General features: G+C 39.4%; 1 protein-coding gene across 1 annotated transcript in view; it reads left to right on the plus strand.

Annotated features, from left to right (window-relative positions):
• The window catches only part of CDK18 (cyclin dependent kinase 18), a 95,092-nt gene extending 80,860 nt beyond the window's left edge, over positions 1-14,232 (plus strand). The window contains exons 8-16 of the mRNA XM_087720065.1: positions 1,513-1,575; positions 1,827-1,950; positions 3,113-3,233; positions 3,686-3,783; positions 4,618-4,723; positions 5,357-5,399; positions 9,821-9,911; positions 10,881-10,958; positions 12,057-14,232. Coding sequence (XP_087576191.1) covers positions 1,513-1,575; positions 1,827-1,950; positions 3,113-3,233; positions 3,686-3,783; positions 4,618-4,723; positions 5,357-5,399; positions 9,821-9,911; positions 10,881-10,958; positions 12,057-12,091 — 759 coding nt within the window. The 3' untranslated portion in view covers positions 12,092-14,232. The remainder of the gene's footprint in view (positions 1-1,512; positions 1,576-1,826; positions 1,951-3,112; positions 3,234-3,685; positions 3,784-4,617; positions 4,724-5,356; positions 5,400-9,820; positions 9,912-10,880; positions 10,959-12,056) is intronic.
• The last annotated feature ends 1,149 nt before the right edge of the window (positions 14,233-15,381 follow it).

Genomic DNA, 15,381 nt, shown 5'->3' on the forward strand with positions numbered 1-15,381 from the left:
TGGGGCTGCTTTGCTGCCTCAGGGCCTGGACGGATTGTTGTCATTGATAGGACAATGAATTCCAGGGTTTATCAAGACATTTTGCAGGAAAACGTACAACTATCTGTCTGCCAACTGAAGCTCCGCAGAGGATGGGTGATGCAACAGGACAATGACCCAAAACATACAAGTAATTCAACAAAAAAATGGCTTCAACAGCACAGAATATGCTTTCTGGAGTGGCCCAGGCAGAGTCCTGATCTCAACCCGATTGAAATGCTGTGGCATGACCTTAAGAGAGCGATTCACACCAGACATCCCAAGAATATTGCTACACTGGAACAGTTTTGTGAAGAGGAGTGGTCCAAAATTACTCCAGATCGTTGTGCAGGTCTGCAGGAAACATTTGGTTGAGGTTATTGCTACCAAAGGAGGGTCAACCAGTTATTAAGTCCAATGGTTCACATACTTTTTCCTCCCTGCACTGTGAATGTTTACATGTTATGTTCAATTAAACCATGGCAACATCTAATGTTTATGTAGTATTACGTTCAGCAGACTGTGTTTTTCTATTATTGTGACTTAGATGAAGTTCAGAGCACATTTTATGACCAATTCATGCAAAACTCCACATAATCCCAAGGGGTTCACATACTTTTTCTTGCAACTGTAGTATATACTCAGTCCTATTGCATTTGCCAAGCCTTTTAGAAAAGGTGAATAGAGTTGCCCTAAATAGTAATTGCAAATTATGTGTTCATAAGAGAAAGCAGAAAGAAATGACATTTTCTTAGCATTAGCAAAATATGGTTTAGGGTTGGGAAAAATTTTTTTGTTAAGAGGAAAATGAATAGGTTAATAATGTTCAATTGTTTAATATACTACAATTTTAGTAAAAGGAGGATTTCAGGCATTTTGTTTGTGAGGCTTCTTGCGTTAAGTAGTTTGCATTTAAGGTCTGTAGTAGTGGATCTGGAGGAAGTTGAGAAAAGTAAGGGGCCTGCATGCCTAGTTTGGGTTGTTGGGGTGGAGGTTTTAAGATTAGGTTTTGAGATTAGAGAATTAATATTTATGTGAATGATTTGTAGAGCTGTTGTGCAGAGATATTTGTATCCAGATGACACACTGTTTAAGATGAAATGTTTGTATGTTGAAAAATAAAAAACCTTTTATAAAAAAAACCAAAACATTTGGGAAAACTTGAATTTTCTGAAACAGATGTGCTTATCAGGAAACATTTAAATAGCATCTGTATTGCGTATGTTTGCTAGCTTTGTATCTCCTGTAACAGTTACTTGTGCCTGCATATTCATTTTACACGATGCAAAAATATCTGAAAAGATTGCATTGTTCAGAGTTGTATAATAAGCCTTAATATAATCTATGTTTTGTTGGAGGTAATAATTAATTGTAAACATATCTTGTTCTTCTGAAGTCCTGGGAAACATAATTTGATTTTCTAATACTGAAGAAATTGTGGGCATCTCATTCCTCATAGCAAGTTATGCCCTCGGGATATGCTTATCTTTGCAGGACAGCGACCTGAAACAGTACCTAGATAACTGTGGGAATCTGATGAGCATGTACAATGTGAAGGTGAGTAGACAGACAGATGGATAGAAAGATTGGCCTTTGCAAAGGCTTCTCTTGGAAAATAAACATATGAGAGAATTGTGCATGCTTTCTCTATTTAATGTCCTGGAAATATATTGGATTATTCTTTCCATAATTCCCAACACTTGGTCATTAGCATATCTGGAAGGCATCTGGTTCAGAAATCTGTGTTTCCTAAAAACAAACTGTGAATGTTACCAATTATTTCTTCTCTGATCTTCTCTTGCTTCAAGATTTTCATGTTCCAGCTGCTTCGTGGTTTGTCCTACTGCCATCAGCATAAGATCCTACACAGAGATCTCAAGCCACAGAATCTGCTTATTAATGGAAAAGGAGAACTAAAACTTGCCGACTTTGGTAAGTTGGTGAACGAGACCATGTCCTTGGCTTTCAGAGTAATGACATTTATTTATTTGGCAAATTAATATGACCATCCATCTCACATAATGTGACTCTGGGCAGCATACAAACGCAGCGACAATTAAAACAACATAGCCAATCTTAAAATACTGAACACAACCCCCCCAAAAAAGCATGGAAAAGCAAAGAACATAGGAAATAATAATTAGCTAATATCACACTACCACCTAGCAGGATCCCCATGGGTTCCCTAAGGTTTTTTGGGGGGGGATTTTATGTGTTGGCCTTCAGAACAGATTTATTTATTTATTTATATTTATTTTATTTTATTTATATTGCTGCATATTCGCCCATGGCGACTCAAGGCAGCTTACAGAATATAAAACCACATTTAAAACAATAAAAACTAAGCAAAAGAATCAAATAAATTAATATAGTACAATATAACAAAACCACCTCCCACCCACCCCCTGCCCTGGCGACAGCAGATCACACAAGTCATTTAATGGGCTCCATCTCACACTGGGTTCCCCAGGCCTGCTGGCAGAACCAGGTCTTCAAGGAGTATTAGAGTGGGGCCATTCTAATCTCGGGGGGGGGGATGATGTTCCAGAAAGAGGGAGCCACCACAGAGAAGGTCCTCCTTCTGGGTCCCACCAGGTGTATCTCCCTCAGGGATGGGACCCGCAACATTGCCTGCCCTCCCTGTTCTGATGGGTCGGGTAGATGTGGCCGGCAAGAGACGGTCCCTCAGATAACTTGGTCCCAAGCCATGATGTTTTGATGGATACTTTTAATATTAGGGTCACACATCTCAAGAAACTTCCCCCATTTTTCTCTAATATTTTCCTGTATATCATTTACAAGTGAACTGGACTTTTATCCAAGTTATGAGATTGTACGAACCTTTTTTTTTTTCAGAAGCATCTTGTAGTTGTTTTATTACTGAGAACAAGTGCCATTGAATTTAATGAACTTAGTTCTCTAAGTGAATCAATCAAACTAAATGGCTCATGCAGAACTGTGATGTCCACCACTGTTCTAAGCATTGAGTTTCTTTGTAAAAACAGGTTTGTTTTATCTAAAACAAATATGGGTTTAATATAAGTCTTAATTAATAGCTGTAGCTGAATCTCACTGGCATTTATTTTATCCTCAGGTCTAGCCAGAGCCAAGTCTGTCCCAACGAAGACATATTCCAATGAAGTGGTCACATTATGGTACCGACCTCCTGATGTCCTACTAGGATCTACAGAATATTCCACTCCCATAGACATGTGGTAAGCCCTAATGTCTGTGCATGGGTAGAAATGATTGTTCTTCCTAGAGTTCCTTTTAAAATTAGGAAATTGTAGTTTGGCTAACCTCAATACACGCTTTTTCCAAATTCCACAGCATGCTGAAAGCAAAGCTTTTATAATGTTACAGACCATCTTCTAAATAAGATGGCAGTGCAGTTTGCAAGTACCCACTTAGCAGAATGAAACTCTCAGGGGAAGGATGTTACAGAGGGTGGAAGAAATTAGATTTTTGCAACTCATTCCTTCATGCTCCTTGAAACCTTTCTTGTCTGGTTAGCAATTCAATATGAAAAGCAATCACTCTTGCCTGATCTTCTGGGGTCATTCAGGATTCAGCATCCTTTTCAGAGTCTGAATTAATCAGAGGTAGACAAGGCAACCTAAGAGGCAGCACATTGCTCCATTCGACTTCATAAGACTTCTCCTTTTAGGGGCGTGGGTTGCATACACTATGAAATGGTCACAGGACGTCCAATGTTCCCAGGATCCACTGTGAAAGAAGAACTTAATTTAATATTCAGAATGTTGGGTGAGTCTTCTTCATTATGTTTCTGAATTGAACAGAAGATAATGCAATATGTTTTTTTTTAAATGACAATATATAAAAGAGCAGGGGAAGGATAGAGCATATGGAACTCTGCCCAAGAAACAGTGCTATAGCAAGACAACCCAAATGATTGCCTTCAGGTTTTATTTTACCAAAGAGGTACACTTGTGTAATTAACTCCATATTCATGCTTTGTGTTCTCAGAAAATCATGAATATTATTGCATAATATTATTATATAAGCAATTGTTGCCACAGAAATAAAACAGAGATAAAAACTGTAAGTATTGGAATAAGAAAACATGGACTGCAGGAGTTATAGGAAACGAGTTCTATTCTTCTTTTCAAAGAAGGCAGGTGCCATAGCAAAATGATGGATAAATTTGGAGTGGGGGCACAATTTGTCAGACTCATTGTGTGGTATTTCTTACTGAAAGGATCTCAGGATGGTAGAAATGGTAAATCCATATCCATAACCATTACTATTAAATGTTAACCATTAGTCATTATCAACCTGTGCTAATCTAGCACATATTTAGTGTTGCCAATTGAATGCAGTATTTTTCAACCTTGGTTACATGAAGGTGTGTGGAATCCAGCACATCTTCAAGTGCCAAGGTTGAATAAACATTGTGTTCTGCTTTCCCTGAATTTCTACATTGCCCTACCCTACATAGGAATTTCTTAGTTTTGGTTTTATTATTTGAAATTTTCAGGGATCTAAATCCCATGATAGGTAGATATAGAACATCTCATGCCAATCTGCATGTAAATCTAGAAAAAATGTTAATCCGATCCTTTTTTTTTTTACTTGCAGGAACTCCTACAGAAGAATCTTGGCCAGGCATCACATCCAATGAAGAGTTCAAAGCTTACCAGTTCACACAATATCGAGCCCAACCCTTGATCAATCATGCACCCAGGTAGAGGCAGAATCAAGGAGGGGCCAATTTATTATGGATCAAAGCTGTTGTTTGCAAGTACTGCGAGGGGCAAAATATCAGCAGTCCTCTTAGAAATAACAAAAGAAAGCAACACCGAGAATAAATGATGATATAAAGAACTCTTGTAAAATGTGGTTGATTTTCTGCACTGCCCTCAGTAAACACAGATGATTTTTCTCTGTCCCAATGCAACATATTTCATTCTTATTGTCCCCAAGATTGGGGAAATGAGGGACTTTCTTTTCTGGAGCTGCCACTAGATGGCAGTAGTGCTTTGAATTTCAAACTGCAAAGGTAAAGGCTAGGCTTTTTTACTGCACTGTGTCATCTCTAACTTAAGAAAGAACTCAAATTGCCAAAAAAAATAATAATATTTTTAAGTAGCTTCTGCAGTCTGCTATCCTCCTGGCATATTGGACTACGGTTTCCACCATCAGCACCTAACGGGGCCATCCAGAATCCAAACTTTGGAGAAATTGATCTGGGTCATTTTTCTTTGAAACTGGCCCTTTTAATCACGAGCTGGAGTCACCTGTTCAGGTGTTTGTCCTGCAGTAAGAGCCAGCTGCTTGAAGAGTCTCTCAAATGTAACAATGCTTTCTTCTCTTGCAGGCTGGACACAGAAGGAATTGATCTTTTGACAAATTTTCTCCTGGTAGGTGACTTTGCCTGCTAAGCCTAATATCAGAAATGCCACATCCCAACCCTCAGATACTTCACCCCTACTTCCCATGTGCTGAAGGGAGTCAGTATCTTTGGTTTCCTCCCTGGGAATTTGTTAGGGCGGAGCCATTTGTTAGGGCACGTGAAGCGTTGCCCTGTCAGCTCCAGGGCACATGCACGCACTGGCCAGCTGACTTCGGCCTTCTTTTTCTGTTGTTTTTAACCTTCTAAAGCCTTCAGGAGGGTGAAAAACAACTCTAAGGGAAACCCGGAAGTCTGTTCCCGAACTTCCAGATTGCCCCTAGGGCCATTTTCCGCCCTCCAGAGGTTTTAGGAAAGCCTCCTGAAGTCTCCAGAGGGCCTCCGGGGCAGCGGGGGATGCTGTTTTCACCCTCCCGAGGCTCCTAGAAAGCCTCTAGAGCCTGGGGAGGGCGCAAAATGCACCAAAAATATAGGGGAGGGAAGCAATCACGCATGTGCATGATGGGGGTTGGGCGCATAGCATTATGGGTGTGGGCACACAAACGCACAACCCCCTGCGCTCCTCCCCCTCCCGCATTTGGCAGGCAATGGGGAAAAGATTATCCATCACTGCTGTAAGTGAAAGACGCTAAGATTCTTAGTGCTAAGTTCTATAAATTGGTGCTGAAAATAGTATGGATAGTGTTGGCCTCGCCTCACTTTGACCAAATAACCTTTGTCTCAATATGATTTTATTTTATCATCTTGTTTCTGAAGTATGAGTAAGTACCATTGTTTAAAGGAAGAACGCATGTTGCACAAGGCAAATTGATGACAGTTTTGTTTCAAAGTAAACAATAACAGCGCTATTTCAAATCCTAAATCAGGTTACCGATCATTTAAGAAATTTATTTGCTTGATTTTTCTAGTGAATTCTAAACATTTCCTTGATTTTCCTGAGTAATTTTCACAAAACTGCATCTTCTTGCTGCATTCTCAGCCTTTCCTTCTTCCTGACATTTGAATGATCTTCTCTGAATCACTGTTTCTAAATGTTCTTGTTTCACATTGAAGAAGACAAAAACATCCATTTAAAATGCACTGGGTATGGTAATGATTCCATATCTAGGTCTTTATATTTCATTATTTATGCAAAGGAAGCCATGTTGAGCAATTAAAGAAAATATTTTATAAATATCAGTTGAAAAATTCTCTCAGGCTAAATATTAATCAGAGTGTATTTGGGGGTATGGGAATGCATGTGTAGAAAGGGGGAAAGGGTTGAGAAAGAACCATAGAGTGCTAAACTCCAAATTCTGAATTTAGGCAGTTTTAAACTGAATTGTAGGAAGCTGTGGCCAGTTCAGTTTGATTGGTTTCTAGATCTTTATGGAGGTTTAAAGTTGCACCTAAAAGTGTTAAAAGAGAAAAACAGCTGATGGCTAGTTCCCACTTGATAAATATTTATTACAATATTTATAGTCCATCCCATTTCTAATGTAGCTTGTGTGGGATACAAAAAAAGGAAAAATATATCCACCCACGTAACACCTATTCTCCGCGAGCTGCACTGGCTGCCTATTGGTCTCCGGATACGCTTCAAGGCGCTAGTCGTCACTTATAAAGCCCTTCATGTTATTGGACCTGGGTACTTGAGAGACCGCCTGCTGCCAATTACCTCCACTAGACCGATTAGATCCCACAGATTAGGCCTCCTCTGAATTCCATCCGCCGGCCAGTGTTGACTGGCGACTACCCGGAGGAGAGCCTTCTCTGTGGCTGCTCCGACCCTCTGGAACGAACTCCCCGTGGAGATTCGAACCCTCACCACCCTCCAGGCCTTCCGCAAAGCCCTTAAAACCTGGCTGTTCCGACAGGCCTGGGGCTAAAGAGCTGTTGCCTCCGTCTCGAATGGTATGACTGTTGTGTGTTTTAAATTATGCATTGTTATGCTTTGTTTTTTAAATTTTTTGTCTGTATCCCCCTTCCCTGGTTTGAGTTGTGAGCCGCCCTGAGTCCCCTTCGGGGGGAAAGGGCAGCATATAAATATAATAAACTGAACTGAACTGAACTGAAATAAAAATACTAGTAAAAAATATGTTACATCACAGAGGCAAGCAGATTAATCTAAGGGCCAAACTTGCCTTGAAATAAAATTGCTTTGATCTGTTTATGGAGTTCCAACAAGGTTGGAGTCATGGGTGATTTTCACTGACCTTCCCTACCGGTTTGCAAATATGTGTGCCCCCGTGTGTCCACATATGCGCCCAGCCTTTCGTGCATGCGCTTTGCTCAAAAAGCATCCCTAAATAGGATGAAATACAGCCAGGGTGGGCAGCGAACAGTCCAAACTGGTAGAATACCACGTCTGGTTAGAGTCCTCTTTTATCTGTATGAAAAAAGGGTATTTCAAGAAGGAAGACCATCACTGAGAAAGCCTGGCATCTAGCTCATGCCCTATGAAATTTACAAGGGAGAAACCTGCAACACTGTGACCAAATAGATGGGCAGATTTGATTCTCAGGGGTGTCAAACTGGTGGGCCATGTCTCATGTGTAGGCCATGCCACCCTAGCTCCACGAAGGGAAAAAAGTCACAAAATGTCATATGATGGCAATGTGACGTGGCAAATTTGACACCCGTGCAGTAAAGCATTGCCTGATTTATCCCAATGCTGCATCATGAGGGGCTTTAAAATATTGACCAGTGCATCAATTGCACCTGAAAGCCAGCTGTCAGCTAATGCAGCCACTTCAAAAGAGGCATTATTCTGGCCTGACAGGATTGTCCCATCAAAAACCACTACATTTCATACCAGTGAGCTGCAGCTTTGGATCATCTCCAAAGGCAACTCTACATGGCGCGTGTAGCCATACTCCTACTACTACTACAATGGTGGTCATGGTGTGAGTGATCATCATCAATGACTAACTAGCACACCAGCCAAAGTTGGGCAACAGCTCCCCTGCCCACATCTCCTGCCTGCTGTTTAAGCAGGATCTGAGAGTCCTGGAGAACTCATGAATCAACTCTTTCAGAGAGATTGTGATCCCCTTCATGAGTAACTATCAGAGTCAGTATTACAAGACTGGGTAGATATCTATTGACAGATGGCAAACTGTCCTGGAGGAATTTAATCTGAACTGTTAAAGAGGTATCCTATGTTTTTTTAAAAAATCAATAGGTATATTAGGCTACAAAGCCATTTGAAACCAAGCTAGCATTGCCTAGTGCTCAGAAGATATTTCAATTCTCAAGTGGAGCATACATCTGTTTCAGCTTGGAAATGGTACATTTGAGTAATCCAACAGCCATAAACTACTTTGAATTGAATCATTTATTCATAGTAGTGACTCTCAAATGCACAAGTACCACAGTATGCAACTCAGAACAGGCCTGGCATACAGCATTATAAGACCGATATTTGGGCTGAGTCCATTGGGAACATAATTCATTTATCCACTTTGCCATGTGGGTATAGTAGTTTTACTTTAGCTTTCAGGCAGATACAGCGTGAGTAAAAATGACACGGCTGGCAAGTTCAGATCAAAATAATTGCTATTACTACATGCTGTGGCAAAGATGGGGTAGAATGAGGTTTATCCAGAATGATGCTACTTTAACCATCAAGTTTCAAGGTTGCACTCCACAGCACTTCTGGATCCTAGTCAACTAGCCCTGTTTCACAGATATTATAAGAGATGAAATGAGTTTAATAATCCCAGTGGAACTGGGGGATACAGTTTGGAGCTCCCATCAGAACCACTAATGCCACTATAATTGGTCAGGAAACAAACAACTCAAGCGATAAGATTGGCAGTTTCAGAAAAACAGAAATAGCTGGTTTATTTTAAATAAAAAAGATTTCTTCAAAGAAACATAAAATGTCTAATCATTCCAGTGAACAGGCATAAATGTCTCTCCATGGTAAGTCTGATCTATGATGCTACCAAGTTTCAGATTTGTTGATTATTGTGTTGTTCTATTCTGTGTCTGCTGCCAAGATTCTTTTGTCCTGTTCTGGCTTTTGTAGGCAATGTTGTTTGGCTCTGCAGTAATTGCTTGACTTCCCTGTACTGAGCCAAAACTAAAATAAAAACATACATTTTCTAAGGTACAGTTGTTTTGCATGACTGCAGACTGAAGAAACCAGACAGGATGCAATTTTCCGGAAGAATTTGGGAGTCATAGGTTTGACAGACTTAAAACAAATGGTCCAACTTGTACAACACCTCCACTAATATCCAAAGGACATTAGGAAAAATTGTATTGTTTGCAAAATAACGCTTCGTTTTATGTTTTCTAGTAATAGTTTGCATCTGACAGCGGGCTGTTCAACCAATCATTTATGATTCAATTATTTAAAAAACTACTAACAATGAATCAGCATCTGGGAACAATGTTTAAAATCACTGTACAAATGTGGACTCAAGTCTTTTTTTCCCCCTCAAGTATGAAGCCAAACAACGTATTTCTGCTGAATCAGCTCTGCGACATCCCTACTTTATGATCTTAGATGAACGAGTCCACCTCCTTCCTGAGAGTAAGCATACAATGGGAACATTGTGACATAAAATGACTTAATGATAGTTCCAAAGTATGAATGAAGACAATTGTTTTGTATTAAATGTAAGCCCTTTCCCTGATCCTTTCAAAGCACCTTTTATTTCAAGCCATTAGTCACAGTAAAGTTTTAAAAGTATCATACAGGAAGTCCCCAACTTACAGCAGTTCATTTGGTGACTGTTCAAAGTTACAACAGCATTGGAAAAAAGCATCCTAAGGCCATTTTTCACAGTTATAACCTTTGCAGCATCTCCATTATCATATGATCAAAATTCAGATGCTTGGCAACGGATTCATATTTATGGCCATTGCTGTGTCCCAGGGGTCATGGATCCTCTTTTGTGACCTTGTCACAAACAAAGTCAATGCAGAGGCCAGATTCACTTAACAACCGGGTTACTAGTTTATCAGCTGCAATGATTCACTTAACAACTGTGGCAAGAAAGGTTGTAAAATGGGGCAAAACTCACTTAACAAATGTCTCGCTTAACACAAATTTGGGCTCAATGGTGGTTGTAAGTCAAGGACTACCTATACTTCCCTAACAGGAACTAAGATATGGCTTCCTGTGCAGCACAGCTGCATTTTATTGTCTGTAGATGTTCTGCTTCTCACTGTCACTGAGAATAGATCTGAATTTTAGTCTCACAAAGCCAGAATCCAAGCATTTAAAATAAATGTGTAAAATATTTTAAAAGGCAGAAGTGGGAGAAATAAAATAAAATAAAAATTCCATTTTTCAAGAGTGAGTAAAATGGTACTAGCAGATCTTTGAAAACATAAATAGCATCCAGTGGATACCAGGAACACTAATAAATTTTCTACAGCTGTCCTTACTTATAGACATCCATCCACTGCAATCAATTGGGTCGCGCACACAGAATGGCAAGTGACCTCTGAGAGATCCAATCCGTGACTTCTGTTTCCATTTCCTTCCCTTTTCTAGCTGCCTCCATCTTTTCTTTGAAGGAAATACAACTTCAAAAGGACCCTGGCTGCCGAGGCTCAAGTTTCCAGCATGTTGGTAGGTACCAACTTCTTCTGGAAAACAGTTTGACGAAAGGTTCTGCAGAAATCTCTTGTTTTCTATATTTTTCTGATTGGAACAGTGGAAAGCACTAGTTCATAGCAGTCAGCTATCCAAATATGTTCTAAGGATCAGGTCTCATGACATAGAGATGGTGGTCTGTACTGTTGTTCTAAAAAAAAAAAAAAGAGCATGTGTTTCCCATCTATATACCTTGCTAGTTATATATGATGATTCACAGGTGAGATAGTCATAGCACATGATAGCTCATAAAACCCAGGTAAATGAATATAAGCAATCCCAGAAGGTGGTGTATGTGAAAGTGAGAAATTTCTGGCCCTCCAAATATTGCTGTAGTTTAACTTTCAGCAGACTCAGCTGCCATAGCAAGATAAATCAAACTGGAGGTGGGGTCCTACCAGTTCAGACTGGTTCAGCCGAGTAAGTAGTAACTCGGCCTGTGACACCCCCGAACTGGTTCTCTCGGCAGCGCCATAGGTGGCACCATCTTGTTTTTTGCTTCTGCGTGTGCGCATCAATTTTTTAGCACTTTGCATGTGTGCATAGCATGCATCAAGCGCACACCCAGTGCATCCCTGAGCAAACCGGCAGTAGCAGCAGCCGGAATCCATCCCTAACTGGAAGGTAAGATTTGACAATATTTTGCCAGAAGCCATGCCTATTTTCAGGAGCCAGAGACAGGAACTAAACATTCTTCCCACATACTTTTGGGGACACAAACAAACAAACTAGTGGTGTTTTTTCTAATCATATCCAGCATAAGTACTTTATATGCCTTGTAGTATTCTTTGCATTTGAAAGTGACACTTTTTAAAGGATTTCCACAAAATTTTGAAGTTTGAGCTGCAGTCAAACAAGGCCTCAAATAAGAAAGCAAACTTTTGTGATGATTTTATGATTGGTACTATGGATACATCAATAATATCAATGATAAAATGTATGTTATAATATATTACATGTATAAAGTAGAGGAAGGAATCAGGATGAAATCTCCTTTTAATCTCATCTTCCAAGTCACAGATTTTGTCCATGGTCCTTCGATCATCTAATTTTTCTCCTTCCCTACTTCTACAGCTCGAGGAAAGAATAGGCGGCAAAGCATATTTTAAGCCTCTTTGTTCATTCATCCAAACACTGAGAAGATGGAAGCACTGAGAAGAGAGAGGACCACTGGATCCCAGATAGTCCATCCCAGAAAAATAAGGGGTGGCATCTACTGTATAAGAGCTGTCTTGCAATCTCAGGCATGCAGTGTAGCTGTTTCTCAAAATCCCACCTCTTTCTCCAGTGAGAAAGGAAAAGAGAGACATTGTAAAGCCTTGACAAGCTCCCATTCCTCATACAGCAATTGGAATATACCACCTGGGCAAGAATCTGAATCAGATGGTGAGTGGCCTCTGAAACAGTGAGGCTGCTGTTCTACATGGAAGCAATCCAGTCGTGGAATCCACATCAGCTTTGCTTCTCCAATGTCTTATCATAACCAATGTTTTGAATTCCATTATTTTCCACATCATGAGATGATTTCTATGATGTCTTTCGTATATGATCAGTATGAAGTAACAGTGGAAAGCACTGGTTTTTATGCAAATCCCTCTCCCTCTGCCTTTGCACTGAAAAAAAGAAACATGAAGGTTTAACAAGGGCAACTACAATAACAATTTAAAAATCAGTTTTCTTTGAGTTACCTTTGCTATATTTTTTTTTTAAAGAAATGTTCTGAATTCTAAAAGGTAACAACATTCAGGAGAAAGGATGGCATAAGGAAGGAATGTGTGTTGATAGATTTTCTTAGGCCCTTATTATTTAGACATAACAAAGCATATACTAAGTTTAAGTTTACTCACAAGATTTCAACTAGCAGACCCTGACTTAAATCAGTCATGTTCTCTAGATATGTTTCCAGAAGCCAGGTACATATGAAAATTGTATTTCAGCATAGGTAGTGAGCATCAGTTTGAAAGAAGCATATACAAAAGCTGAAATCAATTCATAAAAAGGATTAGACAGTACTTGAATCTTTAACTAGGTTGACTCTAAAACTGAAAAAAAAACCTTGATTTTTTTTTGCCCTTTATATTTCTGTATTCCTGTACTGAATCGTCTCAGTATGGTTGCTATATGAAGATACAGATGTTCTTTATTATTTGTTCCTGTCACTACAGAAACATGCTTTAAAGTTACAAAGCATCCTTGGTAAACTTGCCATGTCCTTTGTGACCCTAGTGCAAACAAAAAAATTCTACACTCCTATGTGCATTTATGCTTTTCTCAATATTATTATGCTAGCAAACCTATTCCCTAGTAAGTATGTGTAGCACTTCAGATGAATCCCCTTAAATCTATGGGAAGTAAGGGCTGCTGATCTATTTTTATTCCTGAGGTCAGCCAATTCACTAGAGGGATGGTAGAACTGGAATGAAAAAGCTTGAAACCAATTTCTCCTACCACTCAAAAGATGTTATGCAACTGTTCCACTTTCTTAATGAATGTTATATGTTAAAACAAAAGTTGTAAGAAATGATGGGAAAGGATGTGATACAAGGACATTAATTTTTGGTCAAACACATGCAAAAACCTAAGTTATAAGTGAAGATGCAAAGTGAATGTGCAATAAAACCTAACTAGAAACATTTTTATGAGTAAATCAGAGTGCTTTGAGACTGAGAGTAGCTAGCATTACCAAAACCTTTCTTTTTCTTTTTTTTTCCTAATAGAAAAAGGATGAAAGAATTTGTGAATAAACACCAAGTGTTTCCAAGTGGAATACAACATTTTCTAGGTATATTCCTCCTCATGAATGAGCCAGGGCAATTGCACAATAAAAGCCTTGTTTCAAAGCACCCAAAGTAGCAGATTGTGTAATCAGTTCAGGTATCTGTGTGATGCGCCTCAAGATTATAGTATTTCTTCTGCATAGCCTAAAGAAAAGCAGTGGGTAACCTGGTTCCTATTAATACCATTGTGCGCAAGACCTCTCCCCGATACTTCCCCCTCCCCAGCAAGTTCCTTATCTTTGCGTTTTATAATATTTTAATTAAAACTGAGTTCAGCTGAAAATGGGCATATGGCAAAATGAATATTAGCCTCAGGGCCCCACAAGCATTTTTAGAAAATAGCAGCTCTCATTGCCTTCAGCACAATGCTTTATTTGAACTTGTGCCCATCGGCTCAGAAGAATCCAGAATGGAAACAAGCAATGATGGAGGGGTCAAAAAGTGGTGTCGAAATAAAATTACCTTTTGATAAATCTATTGTTTATGATTTCCACACTGACAAGATAGATATTTTGTTGCTACATGCTCCTGAGATTGCAGTATGCCCATCATGATTTCCCATCTCTCCTCTAGAAAATTATTCTTCAATGCTTTAGTTTTAACAGCTGTTCAATGAAAAGGTTTAATTGAGTGGCCATTTGCCATTTGTGCAGTAATCATTCAAAATTTGTTGTTCTCTTTTTGTTTTTTGTTTCTTCATTTTGAAGGAAAAAGTAAGGAAGAATCCACTTGGGTAACAGATTCCAGAAGAAGCACCAAATTAGAGCCACCAACCTCTGTATCAGTGGTGGGATTCAAAAATTTTACTGTGAACATGAAGCTTGGTGGGTGTGGCATGGCTTGATGGGCATGGCAGGGGAAAGATACTGTAAAATCTCCATTCCCTCCCCACTCCAGGGGAAGGTTACTGCAAAATCCCCATTTCCTCCCAATCAGCCAGAACTCAGTAGGCAGAGAATATATGGGGCAGGGGAAGTCAGAGGTAGTATTTACTGGTTCACTGAACTACTCAGAATTTCCGCTACCGGTTCTCCAAAACTGGTCAGAACCTGCTGAATACCACCTCTGCTCTGTATGAGATCCAATTCTGATGGGAATGAAGGAAAAGACATTGATCTTTCACTTTGAAAATGTTTTGATGATCAATGATTCCCTTTTGTAAATCAAAGATAAAATATATCTAGATTTTCTTAAGAAAAGGTGTTGCACAGAAATAGATTGATCTAATCAGCAATGAATTCGCAATGGTCTGAATACTTGTAGTAAAGAACTGCCTAGCTACTTAAACTATTATGTGACTTTCAGCCTTTCTTCTCTTATCATTAGTGTGCTTGCTTCCTCACTCAGCCATAATACCCTGGTGACAAAAGAAACTATAACTGACCCACTTCCCTTTCTTTGCAATTTCTATACATCTAATCCACTGAGAACCTATAATGCCAGCAGATCCCTTGCAACCCCAGGCTTTAGCCATCAAAGCTCCCTTGTCTATTTCCTTCCTGCCAATAACACACAATCATTTCTCTTAAATGTTGTTTTGTGTTTTACCACTTTCTCCCCCATAATTCCCCACTTGGGTACTGCTTCCAAAATGCCCATTTTTAAAATCAGGTCTCTGCTTC

This window comes from Thamnophis sirtalis, unplaced genomic scaffold, assembly GCF_051295495.1.
Source record: "Thamnophis sirtalis isolate CommonGarterSnake01/CBP01778 unplaced genomic scaffold, rThaSir2_p1.2 scaffold_7, whole genome shotgun sequence".
In the NCBI taxonomy this organism is placed as follows: domain Eukaryota; kingdom Metazoa; phylum Chordata; class Lepidosauria; order Squamata; family Natricidae; genus Thamnophis; species Thamnophis sirtalis.